This window comes from Phyllostomus hastatus, unplaced genomic scaffold (genome assembly GCF_019186645.2).
Source record: "Phyllostomus hastatus isolate PE091 unplaced genomic scaffold, TTU_PhHast_1.1 phas_contig_40, whole genome shotgun sequence".
Taxonomy (NCBI): domain Eukaryota; kingdom Metazoa; phylum Chordata; class Mammalia; order Chiroptera; family Phyllostomidae; genus Phyllostomus; species Phyllostomus hastatus.
Window position 1 is genome coordinate 84,181,713 of NW_025333872.1, and position 16,652 is coordinate 84,198,364.

General features: G+C 41.5%; 1 protein-coding gene across 6 annotated transcripts in view; it reads left to right on the top strand.

The window, feature by feature from the left end:
* UTRN (utrophin) overlaps positions 1 to 16,652 on the top strand; it is a 453,043-nt gene that overhangs the window by 110,940 nt on the left and 325,451 nt on the right. For all 6 annotated transcript variants that reach the window (XM_045842802.1, XM_045842803.1, XM_045842804.1 and 3 more), the window contains 10 exons: positions 216 to 331; positions 1,209 to 1,369; positions 5,697 to 5,900; positions 6,797 to 6,978; positions 7,697 to 7,847; positions 8,995 to 9,114; positions 10,725 to 10,826; positions 13,632 to 13,739; positions 13,974 to 14,153; positions 14,974 to 15,143. In XM_045842802.1, coding sequence (XP_045698758.1) covers positions 216 to 331; positions 1,209 to 1,369; positions 5,697 to 5,900; positions 6,797 to 6,978; positions 7,697 to 7,847; positions 8,995 to 9,114; positions 10,725 to 10,826; positions 13,632 to 13,739; positions 13,974 to 14,153; positions 14,974 to 15,143 — 1,494 coding nt within the window. The remainder of the gene's footprint in view (positions 1 to 215; positions 332 to 1,208; positions 1,370 to 5,696; positions 5,901 to 6,796; positions 6,979 to 7,696; positions 7,848 to 8,994; positions 9,115 to 10,724; positions 10,827 to 13,631; positions 13,740 to 13,973; positions 14,154 to 14,973; positions 15,144 to 16,652) is intronic.

The window sequence follows — 16,652 nt, forward strand, 5'->3', positions numbered from 1 at the left end:
ATAAGAGCTTTAGAATGTTTTCTCTGTTGTTTTCACATTTATAAGTTACTTTAAAATATTATGTATTTGGCAAGTCTTTGGAATGTAAAGTTAACCTTTTAAATTTAAGCTCAGACAGAAAAAAATCTAAAACTGAAATGCTTTAGATGATAACAGTGACCACTTCATTTCACACGTTTTGTCTTCATTGCATCTTGTTCGTGTGGTGTTTTCAGACCTGATCTCTTCAGCTGGGATAGAGTTGTCAGGATGTCCCCAACTGAGAGGCTGGAACACGCCTTCAGCAAGGCTCAGACGTACTTGGGGATTGAGAAGCTCTTAGATCCTGAAGGTATTGTTCAGTGTTTAATTTCAACCTTGACTTCTGCTTTGTAATTTTGGATACTTAAAGAACAGTGTTTTCTTAAAATTTTTTTAAAAGATTTTATTTATTTATTTTTAGAGAGGGAAGGGAGGGAGATAGAGAGCGAGAAACATCAATGTGCGGTTGCTGGGGGTCATGGCCTGCAACCCAGGCATGTACCCTGGCTGGGAATCGAACCTGGGACACTTTGGTTCGCAGACCGTGCTTAATCCACTGAGCTACGCCAACCAGGGCTAAAAATTTTTTAAGAATGCATAATGAGAATTGAGTAGTGTTCTTACTTTTGAGACATGGTGCAAGTTATTTAAATGCAGAGTCATGTGTACTTTTGTACTTAACAATCTGTGGGACACTTTAGGAGGAAATTTAATTACATCATTGGAGAATAGTTATTTGATACAGCATAAGATTTCACATTTTAGGAAAATGTAATTATTAGATAAACAATCCAGTATTTGGCTTATTTTATTTAAATACATTTTAATATAAGCTTCTTATATATGATATAAAAACTTCAGTTACAAATGTTGCAAAATTGAATTCTAGACTTACTTTCATAATGTGAATAAAACCTGTCATTATCTTAAATGGTAGCTTATCTTCGAGCATTTGGATGGAGCTTTTAGGAATGAATTTTAAGAAATGGGATACTGAATAAAAATAAGAAACCGTCTCAGCCTTTGTCTCATCCATTAGTTTTTGCAACAGAGACTGACTGTACTGCAGAGATTGTATCATTGTACTGTTTATGGGCACTGAGGACAGTTACTTTGTATCCACTGTTGAGCAGTTCACGCATTTTGGACATCTAATTTAGCTGGTCTTTATTTTCTCCCACTTTCAGATGTTGCTGTTCAGCTTCCAGACAAGAAATCCATAATTATGTATTTAACATCTTTGTTTGAGGTGCTGCCTCAGCAAGTCACTATAGATGCTGTCCGCGAGGTAGAGACTCTCCCGAGGAAATACAAGAAAGAATGCGAAGAAGGAGATCTTAATATGCAGGTACAGGTCCATTTTCACTGAAATGTCTGACTTGCCATATTTGTCTTCTTGTAGGTACTAGATTAAACACTGTTAGGGGTTTTTTTTTTCTTGCCTGGGGACACCTTGGTTTTTCCGCTGACAGAAGCCTCAAAAGTTCGGTTTATCATTCAGCATGCTGTCACATGTCACATGCGTGTAATGGACAACTGTAACTCAGCTGATGTCTTACGAAGGAGATACGTTATTTCACACAATGAGGGGTCTGGGCTGTGACCATGCCACCGTGTGTCGTGCCACCCATGTTTTCCTGTCCCTGGGACGCCTTCTTTCATCACTGCCGGTTTGACAAGGTTTTCCTCGTGTCAGCCTAGCTTTGTTCTAAGGGCTAATTTTCCTTTTTTTCTTTTGCCTCTAACAAAAGGATTTTTACTGTTACATTTTCACAGAGACTATCAAAATACAAACTTTATTATCCTTTTTATTTAGGAAGAATAATTGACAATACGTTACTTGGTCGGTTTTTCACTTGTAATGATTTTAGTCATTAGGATATAAATGAGTGTCCTCCCCTCCCCCAAGAGATATAAATAAAGTCATGAATTTTTCTTCCTGAATTATCCTGCCTTGAATTAATCCGTATTTTATTTTACTCTGTTTTAGTCTAACCAGTCCCCTTAATTCATAAGATGAGAGAATCTTAACAGTTGGGTGAGACTTTAAAAAGTCATTTGGTCCAACATTTCAGCAACCAAGAGCTACACATAAATTTCAAAGTGGTAAGAAATACATTTCGGAGAGGCAGAAAGCATGGGCTTTGATGCTTAAATTTCGTTCCCGTTCCTCCTTGATTTGGGTTGGTTACCTGCCTTCTCTACTGCAGTTTTAGCTGTAATATCTGGATAAAACCACCCGCTTCATAAAGACAATGAACTCACAGTGTTTAAAGTAATATCAGTAAGCCCTCCATAAGCAGCAGCTATCATTAGTGTAATTTCTTCTCCGTGTGTCTCGGTGTTATTGTTCATTCCCTCTCAGCACGGTCCTGTTTACACATGTCCGTTAATTCTCATGTAGCGATGTTCATGGTCTTCAATTGGCATAGCATCTTTTTTTCCTTTTCCAAGTTTCAGAGAACTCATTTCAGATTTTTTTCGCATAGTAGGGACCAATCCTTTTAACTTCTTCATTTCAAAATAGCGTGATTTATAGGAAAATAACGAACTTACTGAGGAAAAGAGGCAAGAGATGGGGCCAGATTGTGAGCCTAGGGCTCCTCTTCGTCATTTTGAAAAATCAATGATACTGAGGGAATAGCTGTAATTCTTTGTAATTGAGTGGAAAAAAAAATGCTGAGAAGCATTTGTCTCTAGTGGTGCAGTTATTACCCTTCATTAGTGATGTAACCTTTTACATGGCTCAGATAATCTCCTGAAGTTGGATTTTGGTTTGAGTCGTTTCTTTATGGGGTTGGGCTCCATTTGTTAGAAAGCTGGGTATTTTACTTCTAGCTAAGGCCATTCTCTCTGAAAAAGGAAGGAGATTTCATTTGCTTTTCATGATGGGTAGATAAAATGATCACTTCCGTTTAGGGCTCAGGGTGGCATGATAAGAATTGTAGAAGCCATTTGCTGTTTGATTAAGAACAAGCATATTATTAACATTAAGCTCTTCATTTGCATGCTTTCATTAATTCATTAGAGACTGAATTAAGCTAATTGAAGAAAGAAAGTGTGGTCCAGTTGTAATCATCTACTCTGACAGAGCTTGCCATCTGACACTTTGCAATGAACGCTACTAGCCAGACTTTCTCCCTCGTTCTGCAAACGTGCTGTAGAGCATCAGGTGGTCAGCGAATAGTTCTTCCATTTCCCCTTCAATTAATGTCTCAATTGAAAGTCTCCTCTTGTGTTTAAATGAATAACTTCTGAACATTTGCACTTAGATAATGCCTTCCAATCGCCTTCTCCCACATCGGTAGATCCCAGTGCTTATCTCAGCAACCTTTGGCTGGTCACTTACTAAGTTCCTGGTTCTCAGATATCCTCACTAGAGCATAGAGGTTTGGTACTAAAAGCTCCCCGGGGCCACTTTGGCTCTGTGGTTGCAGAATTGGAGGTCCAGAACCTAACTCACTTTCCTTCCCTGTCTTTGGCAGCATCAGTCTCCTGTGTTTCCTGTGTGTGCTCATGGATTCATTTCTCTTAAACTCCCGCGCACAGTTTACCGGGTCTGTTGGGTTCTTCGTCTAGAATGTCTCTGGTGTGTGTTTTCTTTCTGTTCCAGCCTTCATGCTAACCAAAGATCGCATCTTCTCTTGTCGTTTGCAATACCCAGCCTACCGCCCAAGTTCATCTCAGGCGCTGCTCTGCAGTCATGGTGGACTGCTCCCTCTGCTTCCCCCGGATTCCTGTCCCTGTGGGTTTCTCTCTGTGAAATGCTCCTCCACCCACTGTTTGCATGGCAAGCTTCCAGTCTTCCCTCAGTGTCAATGGAACTTTTTCAGAGAAGTCTTCCCTGATTAACTTATTCAAATCCAACCCTACACACACTTACACACGCACACTCACTCGCTCAGTTTCCTGCTGTGACGGTCATTTTGTAAACTATGTTAAGAATTTTAAATTGTATCTTATGGGGAAGCGGTGAAAGGTTTTAAGTGGGGAAGCCTTGTGCCGTGATGACAAGCTCCAGAGCTGGTTCTGGCGGCCGAGTGAGGGGCGGGTTGTAGAGGTGGGAGAGTGGCTGGCGACGGGGAGGAGATGGCAGGGAGCGGGTTAGCAGGCTGCGGTCCTGAGGACAGGCGGTGGCGCTTGTGGTCTGGATGGCTCGGAGATACATTTTGAAGGTAGGAATTGCTTACATAGTAGATGTGGAGGTGGAAGAAAGATTTGAGAAACCACGGCTGGCTCCCTGGTTCTTAGCTGGAGGAATTTAATACAGGAAGGAGCCATTTACTGAAACAGGAAAGCCTGGGGGAGAATACGTTTGGGGAAAAATAAAGGGTAAATGCAGACATGGTTGATAGGCCTTTGGGACACTGAAGCGAAGATGTTCAGGTCGTTGGACACAGACATTTGGAGTTTGGGATCAGATATGTAAAGGAAAACATCTGCGGGGTATAGGTGGCTCTTTACATCCAATGGGACTGAGTGAAGCTGCCCAGACTGAGTTCACAGAGAGAAGATCAAAGGGCCCAGGACTTTGCTTGGCGGAGATTCGTTACTTACAGGTTGGCTGTTGAACCAGGAGGAAAACCAAAGTGGTGTCCCTGAAGCTGGGGGAGGAGGGCTTCACAGGGGTGCTGCTGGGAGCTTCCAGAAGGAAGAGAGGGGCTGTGTCTGGTCTGCTTGGAGCAGTTCTGGTTTCTGTGTGCTGTCCTAGCTCTGCTCTTACAAAAACGTTCTGCCTGGTTGGCTAATTACACGGTCACCCTTAGGATGATGCTAGAAAAGTGGATTTGCCCATGGGAAGGTTATTGGTGGCATTGGCAAAAGCCTTTTCAGTTGAGTGGTGGGGATCCATACCAAATCTGAAAGGGATGGTAATGAATTATTAGATGCATGAGCATTTCTTATATTGTCCTCTACACATTTTGGTGTGTTTGAGATTCGTAAACATTGTGGATGAGAGGCGATTAAGTGGAGATAGGCTGTAGGAAAATTTTAGAGAATTTTAAAGAAGGGACAGATGAACAAAAGAGAGTTTATTTGATTATAAGATTCTAAAGTATATTAAGAAAATCTTCCATTGAGATAAATTTATTCCCATGGGCTTTAAAAAAAAGCCCAGCAATTAAACTAGAGGGTAACCACCTCCAGAAAATAGCATCAGCAGCCTGTATGTGTGGCTGCCTTTCAGCAAAAATGCATTTTAGCAAAAGCAGTTTAAGTGGGGTCAAAGCAGAGTTCTCATCTTTATCTTTTTCCTTAACTTATATTCACCCTTTAAGGTCCAACACGATCCTCTGTGAAACTTTCCTGTTTTGGCCATTGCTGAACTCAAATAGCATCTCCTGTTGGAACCATGGAATTTATAATTTTGCTAATGGCCATTTTATTTTTGTTCAGAAGGGGTTCATGTGGGTTACTCGTCTCCTCCTGACCGTGTCAGGGTCCCCAAGAGCACAGGGTGGGCGGGTGCGTGCTGCTTCTGCCCTCTGCCCTCCCTGTGCACCTCACTAGCGCTTTCTCACAGCTCCGGCCCGCGCACCCGGCTCCTGAGAGCTGGCTGGGTGCCCGGGTGCAGTGGGTTCTTCCCTCCTGAGCATTCTCCATCGTGTGTCTCTGTTGAGCACGCTCTCCTCCTCATGACACTTGTGGGTTTTCTCTTGGCTTCGGTTCCCTAGAGCCCAGCGCCGGAGCAGGAGCACGAGAGCCCCCGGGCTGAGACCCCCAGCACCGTCACCGAGGTCGACATGGATCTGGACGGCTATCAGACAGCCCTGGAGGACGTGCTGACCTGGTTGCTTTCTGCCGAGGACACGTTCCAGGAGCAGGATGAGATCTCTGACGATGTGGAAGAAGTCAAAGACCAGTTTGCCACGCACGAAGTAAATAGTCTGTCACTGATGGGTAAACTCTGACCGCCAAGGTGCCTGTGCCTTATCAGGGGGTCTACCCTGATGTGCACCGAATTCTGCTCTATGGAAAGGTCGTGGCATATTTTAGGGCTCGTGGTAGTGAAATAGGGCTTTGTCATAAAGTTGGTGTGCACTGGAATTAGATTGCAGATTTTAATCGTAATTGTAACTTGTACATTCTGTGGGGCCACTGGTAGAAATCAATGCATAGTACTGCTAGGTTCTGAAATATAATGTTATAGTAAAAACACACAGTGGCTAATCAATACACCAAGTCTTTAGATTTGGAATGTTTCCCAGGAAGTGATTACTTTTATTTATTGTATGATTGAGCAAATCTCATATCCAGTGTTCATGTATAATTGTATATAATGAAAATTTGCTACTATTTTGAGGATACGTTAGGTATATTTCACTGTAGTGAATGATCACATGGACATTTCTTTTTGATTAGGTAGGTTTTTGTGTGTGTGTGTGCTGGTATGTTAATTGACGGGTCTTACTTGCTGTTTAGGTTTGCAAATGATAAAAGTTGTTATATTCTTTAAGCAGTTAGTTCCCCTTGGGTGAGCCTGTTGTTTTACTTATTTTCACTTAATTCTGTGTTTACCATCTGTTAGTTTCATAATTGGCATTTACTTAACAATAGTTGCTGTTATCCGATGTAATATTGTCCTCTTTGACCTCTTCCCCTTTCCCCTCAGGCCAGCTGCTGCTTTCCTGTATTCAAAGTTGGGTCAAAGTCTACTTTATCTGTAGTCTCCATGGCTGCCTTTTTTTGCAGCTTTGATATTTAAGTGTTGATAATTAATTGATTGTTATTTTTCCATGAGCGGCTCACAAACTGTAATGCTGTGCCTCTCCAGGCTTTTATGATGGAGCTGACTGCGCACCAGAGCAGTGTGGGGAGTGTCCTGCAGGCGGGAAACCAGCTGATCACACAAGGGACTCTGTCGGATGAGGAGGAGTTTGAAATTCAGGAGCAGATGACCCTGCTGAACGCTAGATGGGAGGCCCTCAGGGTGGAGAGCATGGACAGACAGTCCCGGTGAGTGGCAGCAGAGGCCGGGACATGTTGTGCCATTGAGCGCAGTGTCCAGGTTAGCTGGAGTGAAAGTTGGTATGTCCACGAAAGCCAGATAATCACAGAACTTGCCTTGTCAAATTGAACTCTTTGTATCATGTTGCTGGAGTTTTGCATGATTTTTGTTTCTCTTTTGATGTGTTAACCAGATTAAAAGGTAAAAGTTGGAGTGTAGAAATTAGGAAAAAGAAAAAAACATTTCATATGGACAGTTATCAATTTGTAGGATTAAAATTGGCCAACTATGAACTCAATATGAAGACAGGATTGTGTAGTCTTTATCTACAATTCAGTTTTGTAACATTTATAAAAAGTCCCTTTCCCTCCCCCGCCACCCCATGGTTCATTTTATTTCCTGCTTTGTGTATTAAGGAGCAAACTGCTTTCCACTGCAATTTTCATCTCCTTAATATGCAGGAATTCCTGATTGAAGAAACAGTGATTCTGATATGGATGGTGGGTGCTGTTCTTTGCATTCTTTGACTGCATTTAATGGACTCCATTTAGGAAGAAGATGAAAGTTTTTCTTTGGCTCGTTTCTGTATTTAAAGGCTAAACGCTGCATGAAGTGGTCGGACAGGAGGGCACTTCTTTGCCCCATTTCTTTGCTGCCCAGAGTGCATATGTGCCTTTGCGCAGAGGAACAGCGAGTGGGAATAACGCGGTGTCCCTCTCTGGACAGGCTGCATGACGTGCTGATGGAACTGCAGAAGAAGCAGCTGCAGCAGCTCTCTGCCTGGTTAACGCTCACAGAAGAACGCATCCAAAAGATGGAAACTTGCCCCCTGGAGGATGATTTAAAATCCCTGCAAAAGCTGCTGGAAGATCATAAAGTAAATCTGGCTCACATTTCTTTTATACCTTATCAAATATGAAAAGGCAGCACTTAGCGTTCCCCGGGGCTTCTGTCATTAGTGCAGAGGTGGGACCCTCCTCCAGTGTCCCCTGCTGTTCAGCAGCCTGGAGGGTGGAGTTCCTGGGGATGGGACTTTTCTGGGCTGAGTGCACAGGTAAAATTGTATTTGGGTATGTATAGTTTTCTTAGGAAAGCACATAGCTTTCATGAGGTTCTCAAGGGTTGTTTTGGACCTACAAGTGGTTAAGAGCCCTAGTGTGTGGGTATTAATACCACGTGTGGGTAAAGAAGCAAACCCTCAGACTGACCTGCACCTGGTCCTTGAAGGAATGCTAGTCCTTCTCCTCTGACCTGGGAAAGTACTGGGCACTAGGTGGAGAATTGAAATTTGGTAGGTATGTTACCTTGTTCACAACTTCAGGAGATTACTTTTCATAGTCAGGGAAAGATAAAACAAATAGTCTTTTGGTAAGTTATTTGAATAATCTGATTTTTCATGGAAATATCTGGATAATTGATAAATAAAGCTTTAGGGATACTTAAAACCCAACTCAAGAGGCATTTGACAACACTCTTGGTTGTGTTTAAACAGCTTACCTGTATACATATGTCTTTGCACCTGCTGTGGTCGGTCTTCCTGTTGAAGAGCTGGCAATGGAAGTCATCTGTGCATCCTCAATTGCTTTCCTGGGTTGTTAATCAGATTAGCTTCTGATTATCAATAGCACCTACTTATCTCTCATTTTAAGCCATGCTGCACTAGAGAAAATGATCTCGTAGAGTTAAATTCAGGATGTTTTGATTTATCAATCCTATGTTCTTATCTCAATTCCTAGTATAAACATTTGACTCACTTATGCTACATTATTTTTCCCCCCAGAATTTGGAATAAAATAATGACATCCCATTTGGAATCTGTTATGACATAGCATTTTCAAACTGCTTTGGTTCATAATGAAACATAAAGATATGTAACGGCCTGTTTCATTAGTAGAACACTTAGATTGGAAATTTAAACATGATGCCTCATTAAAGACCTTTAATTGCTATTGACAACCTAGTAGATTTCTAAATAGGCAAATATGATCGAGTAGAAATAATGTATATCTTAATTTTTTCCTTAGAGTTTGCAAAATGATCTTGAGGCTGAACAGGTGAAGGTCAATTCATTAACTCACATGGTGGTAATTGTGGATGAAAACAGTGGGGAGAGCACCACAGCTGTTCTAGAAGATCAGTTACAGGTAAGGACCCCGAGAAGAAGGGTAATCCCAAGAGACCTGAGACCTCGCTACCGGTTGCCCTTGTTCTTTATGTGCCATCTCACGGTTCATTTAGACGAGTAGAAGACCCTGTTTCGGGTTGTACCTCCCAGCTAGGCACCACAGCCTGTGGGTTACAGGACTACCTCGGTATCATTCCTTTGCATCAGTCCTTGGGGCGAGTGGGCGGAGCAGTTTGAGGTCATCGCCTCCTTTCGTGTAACAGTGACGGGATTGGGACGAGTGGTCCACAGGCCTCTTACTCAGAATCACTTGAGGAATTTGTTAAAGTGTAGATTCCTGGCCTCCATGCAGACCTGAGTTCTTGGGAGTGGGGCTCAGTGCACGTGTACTTTTAAAAACCATCCCGCATGTATTCAAGTTTGAAAATGTCAGGTGTTTAGGATTTAATATCCCTGTTTATTGGGTGGATCAGTGTGTGAATTTCAATGACAGGTTGGGGAACCCTGACAAATTGCTTCTTTTTGCATAAAGGTTATAGTGTTAAGTCTTTATAAAGAGATTTATTGGTTTTTCATTTGAATGTATTACTCAAGTGAATAATATACTGGGATTATCTCTTATGATATTGCTGCCAGTTTATGATTTTCGGAACCTTTCAGGCTATAATTTTATCACATGAAATCCTTTCTCTTCTGTATCATCATTTAAAGTTGGCCAGTGGTTCTGAGAGTTTGGTGCAGGAGCCCTTAGTTATTACAGTAACATGAGAGGCAGGCGTTCCTGTGGGCTAACCCCACCGTGAAGACACTGAAGCTCAGAGAGGTGCAGCGATGCCTGAGAGAGTTGAGAGAATTGTCCTGCTGAGACCTGCCTCTGGCTCTCGGTCTCCTGCCCCTTGCACTGGGCAAAGCTTCCTATGGTATTGAATATCAAAATAAGATAATATGAATTAAATAATTCCCATTTGTATGTAAGTAACATACAAATAAAACTGAGCATTTGTTGGCCATTATTTATAAAAGGGAAATAAAATAATGTGTTGAGAAAGTCATCATGAAGAATGATTTTTTTAAAAAAGCAATCAAGTTTATTTAGTATTGCCAATATTTCTAAATATTTTGTGGCTAAATTTTGTGGAATTTCCTATGGATCATGCAATGTAAATAGAAAAAATTAAGTCATTTAATAGGAATTCTTTCAACACAAAGTTTTTATAAGGTTAAATTTTCATAATTTTTGTGCTATAGTTGGACATTTGGAGAAAGTGAGAGAGAGAGAGAGAGAGAGAGAGAGAGAGAGAGAGAGAGAGAAACATCAATGTGTGGTTGCTGGGGGTCATGGCCTGCAACCCAGGCATGTGCCCTGACTGGGAATCGAACCTGCGACACTTTGGTTCGCAGCCCGCGCTCAATCCACTGAGCTACGCCAGCCAGGGCCCGAAATCAATTTTTCTCATCTGTAAAATTATAGGACCTATTTGTATTGTCTTGAAGCAACTTTCATAAAAATATATTTTAATAAATTGCTACTCCATAATAGAAAACAACAGATATCAAGAATTTGTTTCAGGATTGTGATAGCTATCCCCTAAAGCTCGATTGACAAAGGGTGGTTTCCCCCTTTACTAGAAACTTGGGGAGCGCTGGACAGCTGTGTGCCGATGGACTGAGGAACGCTGGAGCCGGTTGCAGGAGATCAACATGTTGTGGCAGGAGTTACTGGAAGAGCAGGTACGGGACTGTTATCCAGCACGGTCGCAGTTGATGGTGGAGGGTAACTTATCCTTAACTGTGGCATTAGGTTAAAGTCTTACTTAACTTTTGCTCTAAAGGGACATTTACAAATAATTATTTGTTATTTTTCAAGTCAGATTTGTATCCATTTTCCATGAAGATTTTTCATAGAGACTGTACTATATGGCTCCATTGTCATAGCTGTGTTTACTATTCAGAATGTTAGTGTTTAGATATGCTACTTTCAGGGTTTGCGCGACATCCTAGTTTCATTGCATGTGTGGTGGATAGTGTGTTTGAATTGGTATCCACACGGTGTCCGGCATATATCGCTTGTGTTCAATAAATAGTGACTAAATGACTTCACACAGTACTTTGTGACCTGTGAGTCACAAGAATTTTTATTGATTTTTAAAAAGAATAACTATGAAGTTAACTAGAAAACATGATTTAGCAGCACCATTGATTTAACATTTTGTTAATAGTGTATTTTTCCCACTAAGGATTGCCATAGTAAATGAACCTTTAGCGCAAATCCGCCACCTCAGGTTTTCAGTTGGAGGGGTGGCCCTTTGCCCGCCTCCATTCTTCCAAAAAAGCAACCATCAAAACAGAATGCAAATAAATAAAACTTCTCTCTGAAAACACCAAATTGTTGTGGTTTAGAAAATAAGCAGGTACTCCGTTCCCACTGTCCATTTGGTGTCCATTTGGATGCTTTTAAATGCACTTGGATGTCCATTTGGATGTTTTTCAAATGCATTTCATTTCCACCCACAAAAAGAAACTGTATTATTTTCAGGTGATATAAAGGAATGTAAGATGTTTTGTGGTTTACCGAATATGGTGCAGACATAACATCTTAAAAAGTGGGGTGCAAAATCTGTCCCATTATAAATTGTCCATCACTACTCCCTGTCCCCAATCACTGGTCACAGTCTTCCTGTTAAGAATCACACAATGGGCCCGATTCTGATTCCTGAAATATTTACAGTTCACTTTACAAATACTTACAGTTACTTAGACCCTTGTATTCATGCCAAAACATAACGTCAAATAGGCACAATTGTACCTTAACAATGACAGTGGGAGACGTTGATTGCCAGAGAAGACCATTGTGTTCCTCTTCTGCAGAGCAAAATAAATTAAGATTTGGAAAGAATTTTACTTTGGTAAATGAAAATATTTAAAAGTAGTGGGGAGCTAGTGTTTTGGCCAATATTTTAAGTTGAAAACTGACCTTTGAATGGCTTTCTGCTGGCGATAGGGAAGGAGGGATCTTATGAAAACGGAGAACTGGAGCCGACATGGGTACTCAGTATAGAGACAATTTGATGTTGCAGGGAATGAGGCCAAATCACCTGTATCTGACTTAGAAAGATCTTTCGAGGGTTTATTGTGCACTCAGTTGCAGAGGCTTTTAAGAGTCAAAACAGACTCTGAACATCAGTTCCAAACGTCTGTAGCACAGGCCAATTTATGTGTGGCATGGAAGGTATTCTGGAAGGGACTCCTACTTACCTTTCCAATCTTGATTTTCCCTCTCTCCTTGCATGTACCCAGTACCAGAACGCTGAATTCCCAGTTTCATTTCTAGGCTTATCAACACTATAGGAATAGAGCTGGTTCATTCACACTGTCTATCCCAGTGCATGGCACCGTGTAGATTTGTCATGGTTTTCGTTGTTTTTGTTTTTGTCTTTTGAAAGACTAAATGTATTTCATTTGTTTCCAGCCTTTGTGTTCTTGTTTAATGATCTGCCATGAAATGCCTTTAGACTCTTTTATTTTTAAATTCCCTTCGGCCATCCAGAACCACGAAGCCATCTACAAACCCCTCCTGCTCCCCCTGTCTCTAAACTGGAAGTGATCTCTTGTGTGGTGTCTGCACTTTGTATCTTGTGCCATAGTGATTTCTGTGCGTGTCTTACTGCCCTTGCTACATGGAGGACAAGATCTGCATTTGTCTTTTATGTTTTTAATCTTCCACTTGTTGCGTGCATGTAGAACGTAAAGGAAGGGAATAGTTGTTAAATCCACGGATAAAAAACAATTAGAGAAAGAACTGATTCCATTGCAAACAAGAACCAAGATCTCCCAGCTTCCATTCTATAGAAAAGGGTTTCTGTGGTAGGCACTCATTTTGGGAATAATTACCTCAATATAGCCTGTTTCTTTCCAACCCTGCTTCAAGTTTCTCTCTCGACTTCTGCCTAAAAAAACATACATTGTTGGCCACTGAAGTTTGAATATCTTTGCATTGGCTTTGGACGGTCCTCAGACCTCCTCCCCTAACCATAATCGCTGTTGAACCTGGAGCATGAGTGCGGTTTCCCTGCATGATGCTGTGGAAAAACCATTAGCTTTGGAGTGTGGGTCTTTGATCCAGCTCTTCTGCGAACTAGCCAGGAGATCTTGGACACATAACTTGGCTTCTCTCTCCTTCCTCCCTAAGATGAGGAGCTGAGACAATGCAATGTCTGAGATTCCTTCTGCTTCCTGAGTGTTATAATGGGATTCTTTTTGGATACTTGAATAGCCTTTTGGATCCACCTAGCTCCCTGAGAATTCAGGTGTGGGGCTAATTTCAGGCTGATCTGTTGCAAATTTGAGAAATAATGTCTTAAAAGGAGATGTATTTTCTGTGTCATTCATGCCTCGTGCTCTGGTGTTTGAAGTCCTTCTTATCTGAGATCAGGGTGAAGCCTCTGGTGATAGAAACGTTAGAGATTTGGGAACTGGAATGAATTGACTTCCCAAATGATTCCCAAACATATTTCTAACTTTTGTTATTATGTGTAGTGTTTGTTGAAAGCTTGGCTGACCGAAAAAGAAGAGGCTTTAAGTAAAGTCCAGACGAGCAACTTCCGAGACCAAAAGGAACTAAGTGTCAGCGTTCGGCGACTGGCTGTGAGTAACACTGTTGGCAGCATCTGTCCTGTAAGCCTGTGATGTGTTAGTGCTTTGTATCAATGGGATGCTGCCGTGGGATGGTCTAGAACCAGGAGTCCTACGGTTTAGCATTAGAGAATTGCAAGGGCCCATTTTACTGTAAAATATACATGTTTACATTTCCTGACTGGGGAACAGGAGGATAAAGTCCTATTAAAAGGGAATCATCTAACAAATAATCTGAAATACTAGATTTTGAAGGAAGACATGGAAATGAAGCGTCAAGTATTGGACCAGCTGAGTGAGATTGGCCAGGATGTGGGCCAATTACTTGATAACCCCAAGGTGTTCCAGAAGATCAACAGTGACTCCGAGGAACTGACTCAGAGATGGGATTCTCTTGTTCAGAGGCTGGAAGATTCCTCCAACCAGGTACCTTTTGCTCTCAGTAGTATGTTGAGCCATTAAGGAGAAATGAAATGTTCAGGTTAGTTTTAGTGTTTATGAAATAAAAGAGTTGGTTCCTTATTCCTGGTTTACTATAAAATTGAAAAATTGACATATGACAATCTTCTTTAGTTTTCTAAAGTGAATTTTAATAGACCTTCAAAAACAAAACTGATTAATATCTAGTAATGTAACCCTTGGTGACTGATAACAAAGGTGAAACCATTACATGATTTTTAAACCTTATTAATTTAAAAATACGTTAATGAATTGATCAAAAAGAAAACTTTGGTGAACATGAATGTTCATAGCATCATTATTCATAATAGACAAGAAGTGAAACCGCTCAAATGTTCCATAGGTGGATGGATAAACAAAAGGTGGTATGTCCATACAATGGAATTTTCTGGGTGATAACAAAGGAACTACTGATACCTGCTATGACGTGGATGAACCTTGAAAACATTATGCAAGTAAAAGGCACCAGTAGCCAGATTATAGGCACTGTGATTCTGTATGTGTGAACTGTCCAGAATAGACAAATTCATAGAGACAGAAAGTAAATTAGTTGTTGCCAGGAGCCAAGGCAGAGAGGAGGATGGGAAGTGACTGTTAATGGGTTCAGTGGTTCTTTCTGACATGGTAAAATTGTTCTGGAATCAGAAAGTGGACATGGCTGCATAGCTCTGTGAATACACTAACAACAACTGAATTGTATATTGTCAAAGGAAGAATTTTCTGACATATGCATTGTATCTCAATACAGCTACAATAAAACACTAAAACTTCAGGGATTTCATTTCAGGTGACGCAGGCTGTAGGAAAGCTGGGGATGTCCCAGATTCCTCAGAAGGATCTTCTGGAGACTGTGCACATAAGAGAACAAGTAACCATGAAACGGTCTAAGCAAGAGCTGCCGCCTCCCCCTCCTCCAAAGAAGAGACAGATCCCTGTGGACATGGAAGCTAAGAAAAGGTGAGGACAGAGAAATTTTCCAAACCCGATACCACACACAATGTATTTCTGTACTCCGTACTTATTTTAATCTAGTCACTGATCATATGCAAATTTAGACATAGTTATTGTTATGCAAATTCAACTATTGAACCACTCACTGGCCCTGAGTCTTCTAATATTCTACTTCCTGCTGCCTGAGCATCTGCCTTGTCTTGGATGGTGCCATTTAACATGTGTGCAACCAGAAATGCGTGCTGAAATCCTTTTCTCTTCCTCTTTGTCATTTACCTTGGGAGGGTATGATTGTCCATGATTCCTCATCTGTTCTTTCTTTTACTGTCATGATTCTGACAATTTTGCTTTAGATAAATCTCCTTGTTTGCAACTCTCCGTTTTATGCTTGCAATTAAAAAATACTAAATTCAGGGGAGTAATTAGTCCTTTTTCTTCATTTTCCACCCTTCATTCTTTTTCCACATTCTCTTTCTTCCTTTGTGAATTCCTTTTTCTAGATTCATTAACAGAGTTTTGTGTTTGGCTTGAGGATTCATCTTTGGTAAAAAATATGTTTTCATTTTACTGATTCAAAGTAAACGTGGGATCTTTCTAAGAGGAGTCATCAGGCCTGGCACACGCTGAGCTTCTACTCTATTAAACCACACGGCATTGCAGGTACCACGCCTCGCATGCACTACAGCAGCTAACCCTCCAAGCAGCCCTTGCGTAGTACGATTATTCTCCCCTCTTTACAGTAGAATCCTGGTGCTCAGGTAAATGGGCATTTCGTTTTGCCTGAATAAAATGATGATTTCCCCAATTTGGCTTTTGTTGGACAAAGCATGACTCCAGTTTTGCCAGATGATTTTCATGTTGATGGTAGGGCTGTGCGTCCTCCTAAGGGCATCTTCTTGCAGCACCAGCGTGCCTGTGTGGAGCTGCTACTTTTGGAGCCAAGGTGGCAGACAAAGAAGATGCTTTTGATGTTAATATTGTCATAGGCCTTTCATTTCCTGAGTATTTATTTCTGCAAGATTTATCTGGTAGCGTGTTTCTCCAGTGCTGACTTTGTGCATTTGGAAGCAGAGAAGGTTGTACAAAAATACTAGGGTGCATATATAGATTTTGGTATCAATTTCAATGTAGGTGGGAGGGGGGTGAGGAGCTTCTCCACATCAACCAGCAATTTGGGGGACACCAGCTGGGTATCCTACTGTTCACCTCAATTCTGTTGCTATCTCCTGGGACACAGCGTCAGATTCCTCAGGTTAAGAGTTCAGTCCTACAAACTGTTGCTTGTGCTTCTAACCCACTGGCTATAAATCAGCGGTTCCCAAGACTTCCTCTTTGGGTGTGATTACTTTTCTAGAGTGGCTCAGAGAACTCAGAGAAACATTTTGCCTACTCGATCACCGGTTTATTATTAAAGGATATGACCCATGAGCCTCTAGACAGAAGAGATGCACAGGGAACGGGCAGGGCTGAGCCTCCGTGCCCTCTCCAGGGGGCCACTCTGCCGGCACCTCCACC